The sequence below is a fragment of the Sus scrofa genome, chromosome 1 (assembly GCF_000003025.6).
Source record: "Sus scrofa isolate TJ Tabasco breed Duroc chromosome 1, Sscrofa11.1, whole genome shotgun sequence".
In the NCBI taxonomy this organism is placed as follows: domain Eukaryota; kingdom Metazoa; phylum Chordata; class Mammalia; order Artiodactyla; family Suidae; genus Sus; species Sus scrofa.
This window is the reverse complement of record NC_010443.5, coordinates 180,153,707-180,173,808: the sequence shown is the minus strand read 5'-3', so window position 1 is coordinate 180,173,808 and position 20,102 is coordinate 180,153,707. Positions and strand designations below refer to the sequence as shown.

General features: G+C 38.0%; 1 protein-coding gene and 1 long non-coding RNA gene across 5 annotated transcripts in view; one reads left to right on the top strand and one right to left on the bottom strand.

The window, feature by feature from the left end:
* The window catches only part of MAP4K5 (mitogen-activated protein kinase kinase kinase kinase 5), a 135,065-nt gene extending 125,683 nt beyond the window's left edge, over nucleotides 1-9,382 (top strand). For all 4 annotated transcript variants that reach the window (XM_021101533.1, XM_021101543.1, XM_021101550.1 and 1 more), the window contains 4 exons: nucleotides 197-289; nucleotides 3,550-3,620; nucleotides 6,063-6,118; nucleotides 7,750-9,382. In XM_021101533.1, coding sequence (XP_020957192.1) covers nucleotides 197-289; nucleotides 3,550-3,620; nucleotides 6,063-6,118; nucleotides 7,750-7,837 — 308 coding nt within the window. In that variant the 3' untranslated portion in view covers nucleotides 7,838-9,382. The remainder of the gene's footprint in view (nucleotides 1-196; nucleotides 290-3,549; nucleotides 3,621-6,062; nucleotides 6,119-7,749) is intronic.
* On the bottom strand, nucleotides 11,010-17,776 carry LOC110262146. The gene is made up of 2 exons (XR_002346749.1): nucleotides 17,599-17,776; nucleotides 11,010-11,491 (listed from the first exon to the last, which is right to left on the bottom strand). It is a non-coding gene; the product is annotated as an uncharacterized LOC110262146 (long non-coding RNA).

Sequence of the window (20,102 nt, the reverse complement as noted above, 5' to 3'; positions counted from 1 at the left end):
AAAGCAGTGTAATTGCCATTTACCAAAGGAGGTGCTCTTATAGAACATATTAATGACAATTTTTCATTGGGCTTTCTTGAATCAGAAATAATTGAACAGTAGAGTTCTATAGCCATGTAAAACCATATAGCAAATTACATTTGTTTTAACTGATTTGCATTTCCAGTCTTCACTTGTTTTTTTCTTTTTTTTTAAGAATTTGTAAAAATTGTAAATCTACAAGGAAAACTAAAGTCAAGTAAGAAACTGGCCTCTGAGCTAAGTTTTGATTTTCGCATTGAATCTGTAGGTAAGTCCCCCTTTTTAAAAATAATCCATTTAGAGAATTTGGGTTTTTATTCATCGTATACTTAGGATTATCTAAACCAGCACTGTCTGATAGAAGTTTCTTTGATATAGAAATGTTCTCTGTGCTCTTAAATACACTAGTCATTAACTACACCTATTAAGTACTTGAAACATGACTAGTGCTACATTTTCATTTTCATTTTTAATTGCTGTCGTATTTGTACAGTGCAGTCTGGAACATAATAAATCTTTTATTGTTTCTTAAATATTTAAAACATGAAATTTCTTTTTTAAATTTTTTATTATAGTTGATTTACAGTGTTCTGGCAATTTCTGCTGTACAGCAAAGGAATATGCTGTTATATATATGTATATGTTCTTTTTCTCATATTATCTTCCATCATGTTCCATCACAGGTAATTGAGTATAGTTCCCTGTGCTATAGCAGGACCTCATTGCTTGTCCACACCAAATGCCATAGTTTGTATCTACTAACTCCAAACTCCCAGTCCCTCCCACTTCCTCCCCCTCCCCCTTGACAACTACAAGTCTGTTCTCTATGTCCATGAGTTTATTTCTGTTCAAAACATCAAATCATTTCTTAAAATTCTGTTCATTGTTCCCTTTGCTGCATCAAGTGAATTATATTTCTTCCAATTCTTTCCAAATCATGAAGGTATTTGTGTGATGTGATTAACGGTGTTAGATATGCTAGAATTCTTTGCTGTGTAAGATTCTGGTTGGTGTGTGTTCATGGTTTTTGCTCTTGGTCTTTTTATATATAAATAACTAGTTTCCCATAGGAGCAGAACATTTTAATCTGTTCCTTGTCATTGAGTGTTTTACTCTGTAATGATTAAAATTACTACATTTTATTATTGTTTGCATCCTCACTGTTTATATGTCAGTAAGTATTTTCCTTGGTGGTGATAGAATCTATGAAAAAGTACAGTGGGTGGAAACATTTTGAACAGTTTATGATATGATCCTACTATAAGTCAAAAACAGTTAAAACAAAATTGGCAATTTTAATTGGGCCATAAAATATGTATGTATTTTATAATTAAATATGTAGACTTATAACACTATTTAGAAAGATTTTTATTTTTCAGTATTTTAATGGTTCGTCACATGCAGTTTTGCCCTATACAAAGTACATTCATCCCTCCGAGTAAACATCCTACATAGAAATAATTTACCTATGATTGGAAATTTTTTTTTTTTTTTTTTTTTTTTTTTTGGTCTTTTTGCTATTTCTTGGTTCGCTCCTGCGGCACATGGAGGTTCCCAGGCTAGGGGTCAAACTGGAGCTGTAGTCTCCGGCCTACGCCAGAGCCACAGCAATGTGGGATCCGAGCTGCGTCTGCAACCTACACCACATCTCACGGCAACGCCCGGATCGGATCGGATCGTTAACCCACTGAGCAAGGGCAGGGACCGAACCTGCAACCTCATGGTTCCTAGTCGGATTCGTTAACCACTGCGCCACAACGGGAACTCCTGATTGGAAATTTTAATTTATTCAAACAGAAAACCTAAACTTTCTGTAGTTGCCACAACAAAAGGAATTTTGCAACTAGTTACTTCTTTTATTCCTTTATATGCTAGATATTGCATGCCAGTTCCTAAGATTTAATACTTTCAATAGAGATTCCAACATACAGATCTTTAGAACCTCTTAATTTTATGTCTTTTTTTTTTTTGTCTTTGTAGGGCAGCACCTGCGGCAGATGGAGGTTCCTAGACTCGGGGTCTTATCGGAGCGGCGGCTGCAACTTACACCACAGCTCATGGCAATGCCAGATCCTTAACCCACTGAGCAAGGCCAGGGATTAAACCTGCAACCTCATGGTTCCTAGTCAGATTTATTTCTGCTGCGCCACAATGGGAACTCCAGATGCTCTTAATTTTAACTGAAACATACTAATAACTTTTTCATATATGCCAAAATTTTTAGGAAATTTTAATTGTTATACAAAAGTATCTTCCTCCTAGGCTACTATCTCTTTTTTCCAAAAGTGAACCTTGGAATAATTACAAGGATCCTCCTGGATAAAAAGAGTCCCTTAAGCTACCTTTGAAAAATAAAGCCAGTAACTGGTTTTTTTAATTTGATGGTTACTGAAACTTTTGTGATTTGTTATTGTAAAATACTTCTGTGTTTATTGAGCTAAATTATATTTCCAGAACATTCTTATTTTTATAAAATCAATATTCTCGTAAGAAGTATCATAAATTTCAGTCACTTTTCCTATCACCTTTACTGGTATAGGGCATATGGCTACCTTTCCAACAATCAGATGGGTCCTCTCCCTCACTTTTCCTCCCTCTCTCACTATGCTTTTAATGATCCAGCCTCCTGCCAAGAGGCTGCCCCCCCTAAAATCAGGCACTAAGTGGCTCTGTTTATAAGCCACTAAGTAACCCCATGTGGGTTCCTCAGTGGGCCCAGGCCTGTAATTAGGGACAAAACACACTTTCCCTCCAGGGCCTTCAGGCCACCCCAGGGATTGTGGGACATAGGTGAGAGGGGACAGGGCATGTCACAAGATGGCCACACTTTGGGGTCATGGTTGTTTCTGAATCTAAAGCCATCAGGAAGGTAGGCAAGCTTGGCTCAAATCTATCAACACTTTTATGGGGTGGGGCCTGCAAGGCCAGGGCAAAGGCCCTGGGGCTCCAGAGGCCTGATGGGGGCCCGGGCAGCATCTGTGAATAGTGTAACTGAGAGCCTCTAGCCAGCCCCTCTAAATAGGAGTTGGCGGACTGATCATAAATACTCAATGTGTGGTTAAATTCCAGATTATGAGACAGGTTTATTTTTAAAAACTAATTTTGTAAAAGGGGAAATGTGAATATAAAAAATGCTTCCTTAATAGCTACTTCTCAATATATGACAGTATTTGAATAGTCATAATCATGTTTTTTATCCAAAAAAATTTTTTTATTACTTTAATTTACCTAAAACGAAATAGCACGTGAAAGAAAAATTAATATGCTGATATCCAGCTCATCAGAAATTAGCTCATTTTTAAAATAAATGCCTGTTTTGAAAACTTGCATGACCCTGCCTCAGTAAATTATGTGACCTTTGGCATGACTTAGCCACAAAAATTTGAGGAACTAATGGTCTAGATAGTGGAATTTTGTACCAAGCACTTAAACAGACTCATATTACCATTTATTTAAAACAGTGAAGGAGAACATGTAATGCACTACCCAGTGCTTTATTTTAGTTCCATTCTCCCTTATCTTTTTTAGTATGCCTTCAAGACAGTGTGTTGGCTTTCTGGAAACATGGAATGCAGGGTAAAAGCTTCAAATCGGATGAGGTAAGGTTTCTCAGATTACCTCCAGTGTTACCCACAAAAGATTTTATATCTTGAAAACATTCATTTCTCTCTGAACCAGTATTACTATGTTTAGTGCCTTTAGTGCTATGAACTGGTAGAAAAAACTGCCATTATTTTTCCCTTCAAATAATGTTCAGTTTTGTTTTTATTGTATTCTCAGTGGCCACAGGAATTGTCAAACATGAGTTTACCCAATTTTAGTCCTTTTATTTTTAATTTATGGATATGGTTGCCAAGCTTACTAAACTTTTCTAAATTTAATGAGCCTTTTCCATAAGCTATAAAGCTTTTCTAATGTTATATTTTAAAATTCTAAATTTTTATATATTGGATCACAAGACTAAGGAAAATCTACGAAAACTCATTTACTAAATATTGAGTACCAACTATATGCAAGACACTATTATAAAAGCACTGAAGACATAATGATAAATAATTATAAATAATATCAAATCTTTATGATGTCTGTGTTCCAGGCGCTTTACAAATATTAGCTTAATTAAGGCTAATAATATAGTGAGGTTTTCAGTACTATTCAAAATAATCCAGTTAGGTTAGTACTATTCATATTCCTGATTTTACAGGCACAGAGTAGTTAAGTAACTTACCCAGAGGTATGGAGCTCTTTAAGCAAGAGCCTGTATGTGAAGGGTCTCCAAAAAAAATCACTTCTACTGAGATAATCAGGATACATTTCAGGTAGGGAATGTGACTTGGGCTCCCACCTTGATGGATGGATCCTAATAGTTAAGAGAGTACCAACAGAAACATTTCCCATTGGTATGAGTTCCTGTGTACTTCTTGTACAAACTTATGGACTTATTCTGAAACTTAAAATCTTTTATTTGAATTACCTTTACACCATTATTTACATATAATTATTTCCACCTCTTATATGAATGTGGAATTAGAATGCTTCCAAGTGAAAACAATTTAAATCAGCTGTCTTTGAATGTGTCGGTGTACCTAGTTACTGACCTATGTCACTAATGTCACCAGCCCCATGCACTTAATGAAGCCTACAACCCTACTTAATGCCATAAGATTAACTGTCCTTAAGGCTTTTTCCGTCACATCACTCCTGTGGTTGGAAATCTAAGATACTTGTTGTTTACCATATCAAATGTGAATTCTACTTCCTAGGAATTTTTAAGTAATTTTTCTTACCTATTTCTTTTTGCTTATGTTCTCATCCTCAATTTGGGCCTAGCCTAAATAATATTCAGCCACTCCAGTTCACAATGATTAAAACATGTCTGAATCTAATACTCTGAAAATCAGCTCCACTTAGTATGACACCAGATTTATATTATTTATTTTTTTATGGACACACCCACGGCATATGGATGTTCCTGGGCCAAGGATTGAATCCAAGCAACCGTGGATCCTTTAACCCCTGGGCAAGGGATTAAGCCTGTACCTCCACAGCAACCCAAACCACTGCAGGCAGATTCCTAACCCACTGCAACACAGTGGGAGCTCCAAAATTTATTTTTTGATTCAAGTTTATTAATTCCATCTTCCCAGCTAGACTGTAAACTCACTGATAAAATACTGTTTTATACTTACTTTATATCCACACTATCATAGTTTGAGCTACACTAAAAGCTGACCCTACGAAAAGGACTCAAGTACAAATAGTTGGAGAGTAGATCCCAGAGAACCAGTGAAAGAGCGAGGAATGTTAAGATAGAGGGGGCAGAAAGCCAGGGAAGAGTGCATTAGTAAGCCGGTTCCCACCATAGGCAACCAGGGCCTTCTCTCGTAGGAGTGCTGAGGAACAGTGTGGAACACACTTCAGAATAGATTCATTTGAAGGTGGAAAGGCTGGTGCATTTATACACCAACCGTTGTCCCCATTAAGTAAGGGTTGCCCCTAGGGGTATAAAGCCCACACTTTGGGAGTACCTGCACATGGTAAGTACCTCCTGTAGGTTTGGAGAAGACGGAGCAGAGGAACAGCACAGGTACACACATGGGAGACAGTGGTGCCTGTGAGAGTCGGCTGCAGCTCTGCTGAAATCAGGTGGGCTGCAGGACACCACCTCAAGCATCTGCACTGTGATATAAAGAAAGAGTAGCTGTTCTGGACAGTAAACCTGTGTTCAAATCTTGGATCTACCAGTGATTTGACCCAAGCAAATTAACTTACCCCTGTGGGTCTTAGCTTTTTCTTAATATAGGGATGATAATACTATCATAAAGAGTTCTTCTAAGGAAAGTGCCCGGCCTGTACCACATGTTTCATAAATGTTGGTTTGTTTCTACTAATAAGAAGTCCAAAAAAACTTAAACTAAAGTTTATTTTATCTGAGGAATTGAGTCTGTCAGCAGTTATTCTGTTTAATAATTTCTCTATCTAAATGATTTTTAAATTATTATTTAAATAATATGGGACTAAGGTGCTATTTTCTTTCACAGGTTACCCAAGAGATTTCAGATGAAACAAGAGTTTTCCGCTTATTAGGATCAGACAGGTAATAGTTTGGTTATTTTATTACCAAAGGAGCTCAGCGATTATATTTTTAATTGTACTGTCAACCTCTCACTGTGTTTCACACAAAACTTCTTTCAGTATATTTGTTTTATCAACGTAACATTGGTTTATAACATTATGTTTCACATGTACATTATATTTCTACTTCTGTATTCCCCATAGTGTACTCATCACTAAAAATTTAGTTTCCTTCCATCACCGTAAAATTAATCTCCTTTACCCATTCGCTCTCCCTCTGCCCCTACCTCTTCCCCTTGGTAGCCACTCAGTATCTGTGTGTTTGTTTTTGTTTGGTTTGTTCATTTATTTATTTTTGTGTGTGTCAAATAAAACTCCAAATCATTGAGAAATTTCCCCATATCTTTATTGAGAAATATTTTAGTCAATTACACATTTTTCTCAGTGTGAGGATCGTGATTCCAGAGATAGTTAAACTCAGACAAGACAAAATTTGTTAATATAGGTGTTTATGTCCTTATTACCATGGCATATTCCAGGCTCTTTTGTTGTTGCTGTTTTTGTCTTTTTAGGGCCGCACCTGTGGTGTATAGAGGTTCCCAGGCTAGGGATAGCTGCCGGCCTATGCCACATCCACAGCAACGTAGGATCCAAGCCGCATCTGCAACCTACTCCACAGCTCATGGCAACACCGGATCCTTAACCCATTGAGCAAGGCCAGGGATCAAACCTGCATCCTCATGGATACTAGTCAGATTTGTTAACCACTGAGCTATGATGGGAACTCCTGTCTTAATTTTTAAAGTGATTTTTAAAATCATATTGTTTAAATATAAGTATTAGTGTCTAGGAGAAAAAACTAAGTATGTCAGAATATTAATAATGGTAAACTCTGGGCAGTTGAATTATATGGGTAATTTTATTTTCCCCTTGTCTTTTCTGTCATGCATAACTTAAGTGTCTGTTACTTTTTTGTTGTTTTCATTTCAAAAGTAATATGCTGTCATAGGAAATTCATACACTAGAAGAGTATAGAGTATTTATGCAACTTCCAGCCCCCACCTCCACTTCCCTTCTAGACATTTTTCTCTGAATGGGTATATTGTTTTTTTATTTTGTTCTCATACCTGTTTTCTCCAGTATGTAGATCCTATAACACGACGCTTGTTTGGTTTTTCTTCCTATTGGTCCTTTCATTGAACTCTTTCCCCACCCTTGTTCCAGAGACAAGGGAGATGGCCCCATTTCATACTTTTTTAAACTATTTCTTTTCAAATACCTTGAACAACAGTGTAAGTGGGTGTCTCTTAAAATCTTGTTTTATTCTCTCACTCTATCTTCCATCCCCTTCTGTGAGTGTATATTCTAAAGCTTATTATTATATCTTTGCTGGCAAATATGAGTAAGTAAATTTTAGCTGGAATGAGACTATCCTGAAAGTCTTCAGTATTTTATATTCATAAATTCATCAATTCTTATTCAGTTCTGTTTTTAAGCTACAAAATGTAGAGCTGAATTTGTGCATCTCTGATCTCTGTGTAATCTCATGTGAATGTGAACAATGATATTCCTTCCTGGTTTGATGTTAGTGCTTGAAGATGAAATCTCTGATTTTACTCCTTTAACAAGACTTTTGTTTTGGTTTAATTGCAGGGTTGTCGTTTTGGAAAGCAGGCCAACAGAAAATCCTACTGCACACAGCAATCTTTACATCTTGGCTGGACATGAAAATAGTTACTAAGCAACAGAAACTGGTCTCAAATGACAGGAAAATCAATACACACCCCATTGAAAGCAAAGATGTCTTAAGGAAATTCAGTACAAACTACAGTATCATTTGCTTTAATTTGTTATGGGTTTTATCTCAAATGATCTGTACTTTACAATATTTTCTGTAGCTGGAAACAGCTAGTCTATCTCTTGCCACTGTGTGGTGGTTATATCAAGTTTGCTTAATAAAAGCTATGAGACAAATAGTCCTCTAGTTCTAGGAAACACAGTCTTTTTTAAAAAAAAAATAATGTTTGTAACAAGGGTGCCATGATATTTTTAGGTAGCAACTCGTGATTATCTTCAGAGAGAGGAATTTAGTGACAGTTTTCTCATTTTATACCATGTTTTATTCCTTCTTAATGAACATAATTTGATAAAGAAATTATCAGATAAGCCTTTCACTTTTACATTGGCCATTCTGTATGTTTTTGTAAAATAGAATATTTAATCCTTATTTATTAATCTCTTGCTGGAGTGGTGTAATGTATCTAACTTTTAGTAAAGGAGGGTTGCAGAGCAGCTTAAATTTTTTTATAATGTATAAAAACTTTGTTTACCTTTTAAGACTAGTACTTTGAAGCGTTAAAGGCTATGTTTGGAGGTTCAATACATACATGCAGTTTTATTTAACACAAGTATTTTGTAATATAATATCATCCAGAATTGCCTTAAAAGGGAGTTACATGTTTTCAACTACTCATAGTTGTTAGGGGGGGTCATGTAGAAAATATTGATGATGGTTGAAATTGTTAGAAGAAGTATGTATGTCTAGATGTTACTATCGTGTGTATGTATTCTCGACAAGCAGTATAATACACCTGTGATTTTTTTTTTCTTTACATTAGGGATAATGCTTAAGAAATTAATCTTCATATATATTATCATCCCTAATGTAGGAGGGAAAAGTACTTAACTGCCCATGATATGTATTTTACTTATACTATACCAGAGGGGGAACTGTAAAGTAACTACACGTGTATTCTTGGGTTTTTCACATATATAAGTATTCATTTTGAGTAGTTGTAAGAAAAAAAATCTTTAAATGAAATTTAATTCCTGATGGGATAGTATTATAAAAGCCAGTATTTTAAAAATAAGAAAGGATAGGGCCATTGTTGAGTTTTCTTCCTTTCTGCTATTGTTAGCATTCAAAATTAAAGTGTCACTTTGGTACCTCTTGTCTTAACATTTACTGAGACCAGTTACTATTGAGATGATTAACACAGGTTGGCAGTAGCAAACTGTAGAGGCATTTTGAGCAATTCCTTCAGAGGAAGACAGTATAACTATCTCATTCAATCTTTGGCGATCCTGTATAGTAGGTATTATCATCATCTCCATTTTTCAGATAAGGAGAGAGGGGGGTTAGCAAGGTTAAGAGAGTTACCCAATTCACACAGCAAGTTAGTGGTTGAGCCAGACCATGAGTCTTGTGACTCTGTTCTTTTCACTATGCAATATGCAAACAATAAAATGTTATACAAATGAAATATAAAGTATTGTCCTTTAAAAATGCACATGATTTCAGTAAGTGTGTCGCTGTTCATTTTGGGTATTTTAAATGGGGCCTCTGAACTGAAGGACACTAAATACAATAGATGGCAGGGGACCATTCTCAAAACAGGAAATAGTTACATTCTGGATCAAAAGACCAGTATCCTCCTCCTCTTAGTGAATTTTGGCAGCCAGCTCTACCCATCCTAACAGTACTGGAAGAGTCTTCTCTGTGCCATCTGGCCAGTGCAAGTGGAAAGACCTAAAGAGGTCCTGACATCAAGGGTGTTCTAAACTGCTCAACTAGATAACTCTACAGTGAAAATCATAATGTGCCCACCACCCCATGCATGAATCCAGGACTTGGAATTAGTCTTTTAGTCTTGTGCTATTAAAAATGATTAAACAACCAGGAGTTATAAAATATCTGAGGAAAGCCTCTAACATGAAAGAGGGAAAACAGTTAGGAAAGCACTGAAAGGAAACAGACTATGCAGCATGAAGAAAATGTGAAAAGTATCTTTGGGAGTTCCCGTCGTGGCACAGTGGTTAACGAATCCGACTAGGAACCATGAGGTTGCAGGTTCGGTCCCTGCCCTTGCTCAGTGGGTTAACGATCCGGTGTTGCTGTGAGCTGTGGTGTAGGTTGCAGACGTGGCTTGGATCCCGCGTTGCTGTGGCTCTGGCGTAGGCTGGCGGCTACAGCTCCGATTCGATCCCTAGCCTGGGAACCTCCATATGCCGTGGGAGCGGCCCAAAGAAATAGCAAAAAGACAAAAAAAAAAGAAAAAAGAAAAAAAAAAGTATCTTTAAAAAGATGTTGCAACTATGAATCAAGAATAGGATACTTTTAAAAGGCCTTTCAATAAACAGAGCTCTTAAAAAAATATAGCATGGCTGAATAATTTAGTAAATGATATAGAGTATAATGTTTATGAAATTTCTCAGAAAATAAAAAGAAATGGAGATATTGGGGGAAAAAAGTTAAGAAAATTAACAGCCCATGAGGCCCAATATCCATTCTCCCAGAGTTCTAGAAAGAACAGAAAACAGTATTTCAAGAAATAGTTCCAAGACTAAAGAAGTTTAGATTCTAGATTGAAAGAACACAGTAATGGGGGAAAAAAAAAAAAAAACCTATACCAAAGCACATCATTATGAAATTTCAGGGATGTTGGGGTCAAAGAGAAGATCTGTTATGTTTCCAAAGAAAAGGAGCACATAATATACCAAAAGGAATAAGAATCAGAATAGCTTCACATTTCAGCAGAAACAGTGCCTCCGAAATTCTGAAAGCAATCTCCAAGCTAAAATTCTGGGTCCAGGAGTTCCCGTCGTGGCGCAGTGGTTAACGAATCCGACTAGGAACCATGAGGTTGCGGGTTCGGTCCCTGCCCTTGGTCAGTGGGTTAACGATCCGGCGTTGCTGTGAGCTGTGGTGTAGGTTGCAGACGCGGCTCGGATCCAGCATTGCTGTGGCTCTGGTGTAGGCCGGTGGCTACAGCTCCGATTCGACCCCTAGCCTGGGAACCTCCATATGCCGCGGGAGCGGCCCAAGAAATAGCAACAACAACAAAACAACAACAAAAAAGACAAGAGACCAAAAAAATAAATAAATAAATAAAATTCTGGGTCCAAATAAACTACTAATCAAATCTAAGGGTAAAATGAAGACATTTTTATTTGTACACGGTCTCACAAACTTTACCTCCATATGGTCTTTCTCAATAAACTACTAGAGAATGTGCTTCGTAAAAATAAGGGCATAAACCAAGCAAAATGAAGACGAAAGTGCAAAGACTAAGATTCAGCATAGGAGAGAGATGAAGAAATTCCCCGGATGACGGTGATGAGATATCCAAGGATGACATAACACCAAGCATACAGAATGTGGTGAAGCATATCAGAAGCTCCCAGAGAAAATTTTTTAGAAAGATTAAACTAATAAATGACCTGATGCACCTCCCAGACCCCCAAGAATTGGAGTGAGGGATTTGTGATATTAAAACGAAGTAAGGGGAAGGGTCAACATAAAGTTGTGTTATTGAAGTCCTTGCTGTGTAGACAATAGCAGCTTGATTCCACCAGGTCTTCTAAGAAGCTCTGTGATAGTTCCCACAGTTGTCTCCTGAAAGACAAATGGCTGGATCTTTTATCTAGGCTCACTCCTCACTGGTTGAGCTGCCACTGAGGCATTACCTCCTAAAGCACCAAGTTGCAGCCTACTCCTGGGCCAAGTGTCAGAGAACATCCTAAGACACAAAGCTGAGAGAGTGGGAAATAAATGAGCTCAAATAGAACTATCCACTGCCTCTATGGCTGAAATCGGAAGTGGGTGGAGCAGAGTTCCTGTTGTGGCTCAGCAAGTTACAATCCCACCTAAGTATCCATGAGAACATGGGTTCAATCCCTGGCCCCACTCAGTAGGTTAAGGATACAGCATTGCCATGAGCTGTGGTGTAGGTCACAGACATGGCTTAGTTCCCGTGTTGCTATGGCTGTCGTGTAGGCTGGCAGCTACAGCTCCAATTGGACCCCTAACTTGGGAAACTGATGCAGGTGTGGTCCTGAAAAGCAAAAAAAAAGGGGGGGTTGGGTGGGTGGAAGGATTCAATTAGTGATGATATTGTTTCTAAGCAAAAACTTACCTATGGTTGAAATCAAGTAAAAAACTGGAAACTGTTAACTCCAGGAAAGCAAAATATTGTATAGGAAAGAAAAGGTAAGCTAGGACCAGTGGTTGAATGCCATAATAATGTGAACAGTAAATAATAATCAAAATGACAACATGATCATATTGAAAGAGTGTATAGTGTTGTGGAGCTGAGGTAGAAAAGCTATCTAAATCCTCATCTCTACAGTGGGAAATCAACTGATAATACCTTAAAAATTAAAAATCAAGAAATAGCTTATTTAGAGATATGAAAATAAAATAATCTGCTTTAACCCACTGTGCCACTTGTGGGAACTCCATAAATTCTATTGAAAATTTATATAAATCAATAGTGGAAAATCAAATGAATCTAGACTGCTACTTTACTCAAACAAAAATAAATACCAAATAGATTATAAAAATCAAAAATATATAAAACTAATGCTTTTAAAATAAAACATCTCCATGAACTTAGTGTAAGCAAAGATTCTGACTATAAAAGGAAAAGTTGTTAAAATTGACTTAATAAAATTAAGATGTTCTGTTCATCTAGGGACATCTTTATACAAGATGAAAAGATAAGCCACAAAACAGAAAAGAGCCTTGCATTATATGTATCCACAAAAAGACATGCCCAAATTTAAAGAACTAAGGCAGACAACCCAAAGGAAAAGTGGGCAAAGGATTCTGAACAAGCTCTCCACAAAAGGTAATAACCAAATAGTCAATAAATGAGGGTGGAGAAACTGAAACACTTGCACATTGCTAGTAGGGATGGTGCAACACTTTGTAAGAGTTTGTCAGTTTCTTAAAAATGTTAAATATAGATTCATCATTTGACCTAGCAATTCCACTCCTAGGTATTTGCCCAAGAGAAAACATGTTCACACAAAGACTGGTATACAAGTTTCTATAGTATCATTATTCATAATGGCCTAAAAGTGCAAGCAACCAAAATATCCACCAACTGGTAATTAAATAAATGCAGCATATCCTTGTGTGGAATACTATTCAGCAATGAAAATGAACAAAAGTACTGATCCATGCTACAATGTGGATGAACCCCCCAAATATGTTAAGTGTGAAAGAAACCAGTCACAAAAAGATGACCTATTGTAACCATTCCATTTATATGAACTGTCCAGAAAAGTAAACCTCCAGAGAGAGAAAGTAGACTAGTGGTTGCATAAGGCAGAGGTGAAGAATGGAGAGGGTCATAAAGTTTCTTTTTGAGGTGATAGAGATATTTTTAAATGAGATCGTGAGTGATAGTTGCTCTGTAAACTTACTAAAAATCACTTATTTACACACTTAAAATGACTGAATTTTGTGGTATGTAAGACAGACCTCGTAAAACCAAGCAGAAAAGAGAACATCCACAGGGTCAGTAAACACTTGAAAAAGTATAACTTCATTAGTTCCAGGGAAATACAAATTAAAACAATAATGCTGCTACAAAATAAAACCATAATACAGTCCTATTACACATCCCCCAGAAAAACTAAAATGTAACCAGAGGACAATCTTAAGTTTTGAGAGGGGTATGGACCAACCAGAACTCTCATACCTGTTTATTGGAGTGTAAATAGGTACAATACCCTTGAAAAACTAAAGGTGAACATACACATACATTATAAGCTAGCGTTTCCAATCATAGGTCTGCACCTAAAAGGCATGATCATCAATAGACATAAAAGACTGTGCACTACACCATTATTCACAGTTGCCAAAATTCAGAAATAACCCAAATGTCTACCAACAGTAGAAAGGATAAATAAGTTGTGGTATATTCATAGCTCAAAATATTACAGAACCATCCAGAAGAATAAACTACTGACAACAACATGGATTTCAATCCTTAAGAAATATAAGGTTCTTTGTAAGAATCCAAACATTCAAAGGATGCTGTAAGATTTCACCTAAAGGAAGTCAAGGACAGACAAACTATGGTTAGAAATCAGGATGATGGTTACCTTTAAGGAGGAATGAAGGAATATGGTTGAGACGGAGCATGAGGGGATGCTTTTGAAGTGCTAGAAGTGTTTTTTCACTTCTCAGCAAACTTCACACTCATGATTAATGCATTTTTTTTCTGTATGTACTTATACTTCAGTTAAAACATTTATTAGAATCTGGGCCAAGACCAGTAATGGGGAGAAATATTATCTAATTATCCTATGATATCCTATTTTACAAATGAGAAGATGAAAGGTTAGTCATTGTCATACCCTGGGTTCTCTAGAAGCAAACAGCAAGATGGAATTAGAAGTGCAGGAGATTTATTGGGGGAAATACCTGTGTGAAGAATCAGTGAGCAGGGTAAGCAGGGAGACTCAGCACAGATCTGACACGTGTGAGATGAGAAAAGGAGGAAGGAGGACTGGATAGAGCGACAGGCTGCAGTGCAGCTCTGAGAACATCTTGGCCAGTTGATGGGGGCGGTACTCCAGAGCAGAGACTGCCCACTAGAGGAATCCATTGTTGGAAAGGAATGGCTTCGGTTTCAAATCCCTGCAGAACTCAGTCCTGAGCTGGGAGTGGCCCAGGGAAAGCTTGGCCAATGCTAAGGTGAATTCTGAAAGTTAACTAATTTCTTGTAGCAGGTTCTCTCTCAAAGGGAGATCTGACCAACGCACATCTACAGCTGCCACACTCACACATGAAGTTAGTGGGAAAGTTGGGATGAATCCCAGGTCCATCTGTCTGTCTGAATCCAGACAGTCCCTTTCTGACTGCTTATATGGAGACCTATCAAGTGTAGCTTAAGTATATAGAAAACCATTAAACAACGCACATCTCTAAAGCACAGTATTTGGAAATGTAAAGATGGGAGGAGAGGGCATTCCAGGCAGAGGAAATTGTATCCAAAATAAACATAATTGAGGGTTAAACTCCTGTCTCAGGGTTCTTTGGCTGTCCTTTGGTTATGATGGATTAAAGAAGCTGAAGAACTGGGCTCAGCGAAGACCTAGGAGCAGCAGTCAGTGGAGAGTCCCTCTGGGCACTCGAATCTACTCCAAAAGCACTGTGTTCCTTCATGCAAGATTCAGTTCCCGGGAAAGGAACCCACTTAACCTAGGTTTGGTCATTCCTGAGTCACAGAGGGTATGTTACCTTGAATGATAGTCCCGCTGAAGCAGAAACCCAAAGCAGGAGGAGGAATAGATGCCGGGCTTTTGACAAGAAGGAGAAAAATATGCTGGGCTGATAAAAGTAACAGATGTCCTGCACAGTTATAAAATGCCACTTGGTGAAGCTTAAAAAAAAAAAAAATTCACCACGTGTGAGTGGAATGGTTCATTAAGTCATTATGATCATCAACCACAAGTTCTTTCCTCAGTAATTTTGGTAAGTGTAAGATTTAGCCCATTCTAAAGATGACATTAAAGTGGGGGTATATGACTTCATTCTGGTCATGTTTCTCAAATCTAAATCTTCCTGGATTGGTTACTTCATTGTGGTTATCTTGTGATGACTAGAGGACACAGAATCCAGTGATCCGTGTTAACCACCAAGAACCAGGGCATCCCAGGCATTTGATGTTTAAATGCTCCATATAAAGCACTGACTCTGAATCAAGATTCAAATAACATAACTATTTCTCAGTTTAGGTTTCTGAAAACCCATACTGGATACCCATGTCCACTTAAATTCCTTAAAGTCCAGTTCCACAGTCTCCTCTAGGATGCCACAGCCTCTTGCATAGCCTTGATTAAAGCTTCTGTTACTATATAATAGGTAGGTATTTCTATTATCTCTTAAGGATGAGGAACAATAACACTTATGCTTGCATCCCCAGCACTGAACGGTTCCTGACATGTAGTAGGTGGGTAATAAATATTTGCTAAATCAAACTACAATAGGATGCACATTGTGAGTCAGTAATGAAGTAATTTATTCATGAGTATAACTCTAAGAAAACTTTTCTTTGACTCTTAAGAGTCCAGCCCTTGCAAAATGCAGATACATTACAAAAACCTTCCAGGTTTCTGAAAGTGAGGAAAGTAGTGCGAGTAAATTATTTTAGAATATTGAACCTGGATATCTAGGCTCAGGGTCTAAGCAGCAAATTATTTAAAAACATCGAGCCTAGGTATCTAGGCTCCGAATCTAGGATCAGTCAGGGTCTAGGCAACAAAACAGGAAAGCAGAGTAGGCATTTTACTTGGGGAGAATTAAAACAATGAACATAGGGAAATATTACACAGAGGACAGAAAGAGCAAATTAGGACACTCAGAAAACTCAGAACAACTGCAAGAAGCAGCTACCACCAATAGGGATAGAGAAATAAAAGGGTAACTTTGGGGATTATTAGAACCTGGGGGCTCAGAGAAGATCCACAATACCGAAGCTCTGACCTTGGGGAGATGCCTCTGTACAGTTGCCACCAGCTCATCAGGGGCAGGGTCCCATGAAGCTGGGCTCAGACCCTGAGGAGGAGCTGCTGCTGGCTCCTCTGAAGGTATGTAATAAGGCTGGTTCTGGAAGGGCTAAAAGCAGCTGGATCTAGGGAGAACTTCCATAGTTAAGGAATAGCAAGAAACAAGAAGGAAGTTTTTTCTCCTCCTCCTCTCCATTCTCCCAGTGTCTCCAGTCGGTCCAAATGAACTGGAATGGATGCTGGGAAATACAGCGTGCAGACTTCTAGCCCCAGCACAACAAACCAGAAGATAAAAAGGGTTCATTTGGAGCTGAAAGACATTAATTAGGCAAATAATACACCTAGTTCATTGTTTGACCTAAATTGTTATGTAGGAACCCTTTCAATATGGTCCTTAAAGAGGGAATAAATAATATGCCATGTAAAACAAGGCAAAAGGCAAGAATGTTACTTATTATATCTGTGTCATACTCCCTTAGTGACTTATTTTCTTATATCATTAAAGTTGGAATTTTAAAGGCACTAAATGTCTAACTGCTTTACATCCATTTCGCTGTGCCTCTTTATCTAAACAGAACTTTTTAGGAAGACTTAATAAGGGAAGTCTCATGTGATATTTACTGGCAACTAATGTCTAAATAAATTATCATTAATATTATTATTTGTCTTTTGCCTTTTCTACAGCCACACCCGTGGCATATGGAGGTTCCCAGGCTAGGGGTCCAATCGGAGCTGTAGCCACTGGCCTGTGCCAGAAACACAGCAACACGGGATCCGAGTTGTGTCTGCCACCTACACCACAGCTCACGGCAATGCCGGATCCTTAACCCACTGAGCAAGGCCAGGGATCGAACCTGCAACCTCATGGTTCCTAGTTGGATTCGTTAACCCAATGAGCTACCACGGGAACTCCATCTAAATAAATTCTCTGCAGATTAGTTTTTCCTTGTATTTCCACATAATTCTCTGTATCCTATACCACTAAGTTTTAGAATAGCAAGTTAGAAATTTTCAAAGCCAAATGCTCTGAGGGCTCTTCCTCCTGACTGATTCCAGACCCCCAGAGGCTGGGGAGCCTGGTGTGGGGCTCAGAACTCACTCCTGTGGGAGAACCTCTGCCATAGAATTACTTTCCAGCTTGTGGGTCATCCACATAGAAGATGGGGGATTTGATTATATCTTAGAAGCACCCCCTCTTACCATCTTATTGTGGTTTCTTTGTCTTTGGATGTAGAATATCTTCTTTTGGTAGGTTCCAGGCTTTTTTTGCCAAACCGTTCACCTGTTAGTTGTGATTCTGGTGTTTTCGTGAAAGGAGGTGAGCTCAAGTCCTTCTACTCCACGTCTTGTCTCCTTTCTCAAAGAGAAAGTTTTAGTATCTGGTAAAGCAACAATAAATAGTCTTGACATATATCTTGCAATTAATGAAATATCACCTAATCCATTCTGATTAGCCAAATACTAATACTCAGATAGTCTGCTCTTTCATTGTGGTACCCATAAATTCGAATGATAAACTGCTCTCAGCCTTTGAAAATGCACATGTATTCTGATTTCTTGCCCATGGCATATCCTTTGAGAAAGCCTTCCAACATTCTGCTTAACTCAGCATGTTCAATCCCCTACTATGGGTATGGCAGACTTGGAGCAATACAAACAGAAATAAAACAAAGTCAGCAGCTCAGTGAGCACAAAGCCTAATTTGAGACAGACAATAGGCCAAATGGCTCTAATACCTGGCCAACTGGCAGTGTAGTGGTGATCACTTCCAGCCTGAAGATCTGGTAAGGATTTTTGTGCAATGTGGCATTAGACCTCACTCTTAAAGTTGGTTCCACTTTTCCTTTGGAGACAAGCTGAAGAATGCTTTGCCAATGTTATCTCAATAGTCTTCATTTTTATCGAGCATACTGTGGTTCCCATTACATTAAAAGCTAAATCTTGTTTTCCCAACTAAAAATAGAGTGTCTGTGTGTGTGTGTTTGTGTAATTAACACAAATGTACTCTCCTTTATCAAACTGTCTCTTCTTGATTTTAAGATAGTAATGATGGGAAAGAGACCACAAAAAACTTGCAGAAATCTTTTAATTCTTGGCATTTCCACAACTCTTCAAAATGCAAATAACTTAAAATAATATAGTACCACACTTTTTACTTGTTTCTATTAAAACTTGTCACACTGTGTTCTAATTATATTCTCTCTTCCCCTCTAGAATTAATGTCTGAGAACAAGGATTGCATGTTAATTCAAATTTGTTTCTACAGTATATTACAGGAAACAGTTACTCAATAACTGTTTCTACTTCTATTACTATCTATTTCCCAAGGGAGACTATCAAAATACTTAAGTAATCCACAAAACCTTAACTCTTCTGTCACTTACTGTGTCATGATTTTACTGAGTCCCCGCTTAATGGCAGCCCTTGTGATACAGGAAAGAGCACTTCTCCCCCCATCACTCTGGTGTCCTTTGGTGTCCTTTTCTTCCCAAAGTGTTATTTTATACTCCTTCAAAGGACTAGGACATTCCTGCCTTCTCCTTTCCATTCCTCACCAAATCCTGCTCTCAAGAGTATTTATGGCAATGTGATACTAACAGAGCTAGATGGTGAGTATGCACCTCACTCTCCTTTTAGCAGAGAAGAGAGGCTGAGAGAAGGTAATCAATTGCTCAGGATCATACAGTGAGTTGTAAGGATATGGGATTTGAACTCAGACCTCTTAAGGTCCAAATGAGCACTCTTTCTAACATATGCTGTGGTCCTGTATTAATATGCCATTTATAGCCTAAATAGCACTCCTCTTTAAGAGATTTGCCTTCTCTCCAGGTCAGAGCTTAAGATAAAATGTTAACATGGAATTTTATGTTCAATAGGATATTACAGAGGGTCACAGAGCTCTTCTGAGGTTCCTAAAATTGTATCATCCAGCTTAATCATCCCTTAATAAATCCTTCAATTAGCTGAAGTGGCTTCTGTGGTTGGAAAGTAAGATCCCAGTCCACAAATCAAAACCACAATGAGATATAACCTCACACCCATCAGTAAGACTACTATGAAAGAGAGAGACAGAGAAAGAGAGAGGGGAAAGAGGAGGGGGGAGGCAAGGAAGAAAAAAAAGGAAAGAGAGGGAGGGAGGGAAGGATGGAAGAAAGGAAGGAAGGAAGATGTTGGTAAGAAAAGGATATGGGAAAGTGGGAACTCTGTGTACTGTTGGTGGGAATATAAAATGATGTAGTTGCTATGGAAAACAGCATGGTGGGTCCTCAAAAATTAATAATAAAATTACCAGAGTTCCCTTGTGGTACAGTGGGTTAAGGATCTAGCATTGTCACTGCAGCAGCCTGGGTTGACAGCTGTGATACGGTATTCTAGTTCTGCAAGATATTATCACTGGACAAAACTTGGAAAAAAGTTTATGAGATTTCTATGTGCTCTCTCTTACAGCTGTGTGTGAATCTACAATAACCTCAAATTAAAAAGATTCATTTTTTAAAAAAAGACCTTAAAAAAAATCCCAGACCAATACATGAAGTAACTTCCCTGGTTTTACACAACCAAAAAGGGTAGAACCCAGAGATGAAACCAGGTCTGACTGGTCCTCCATCACAAGCTGTCTCCTTTCTCAGAAAAGCATCCCTTGGGCAGCATGAAGTTATGGAAAAGTGTGCTCTGCCAGTGTGAAGTGCTGTTTAGTGTTATTT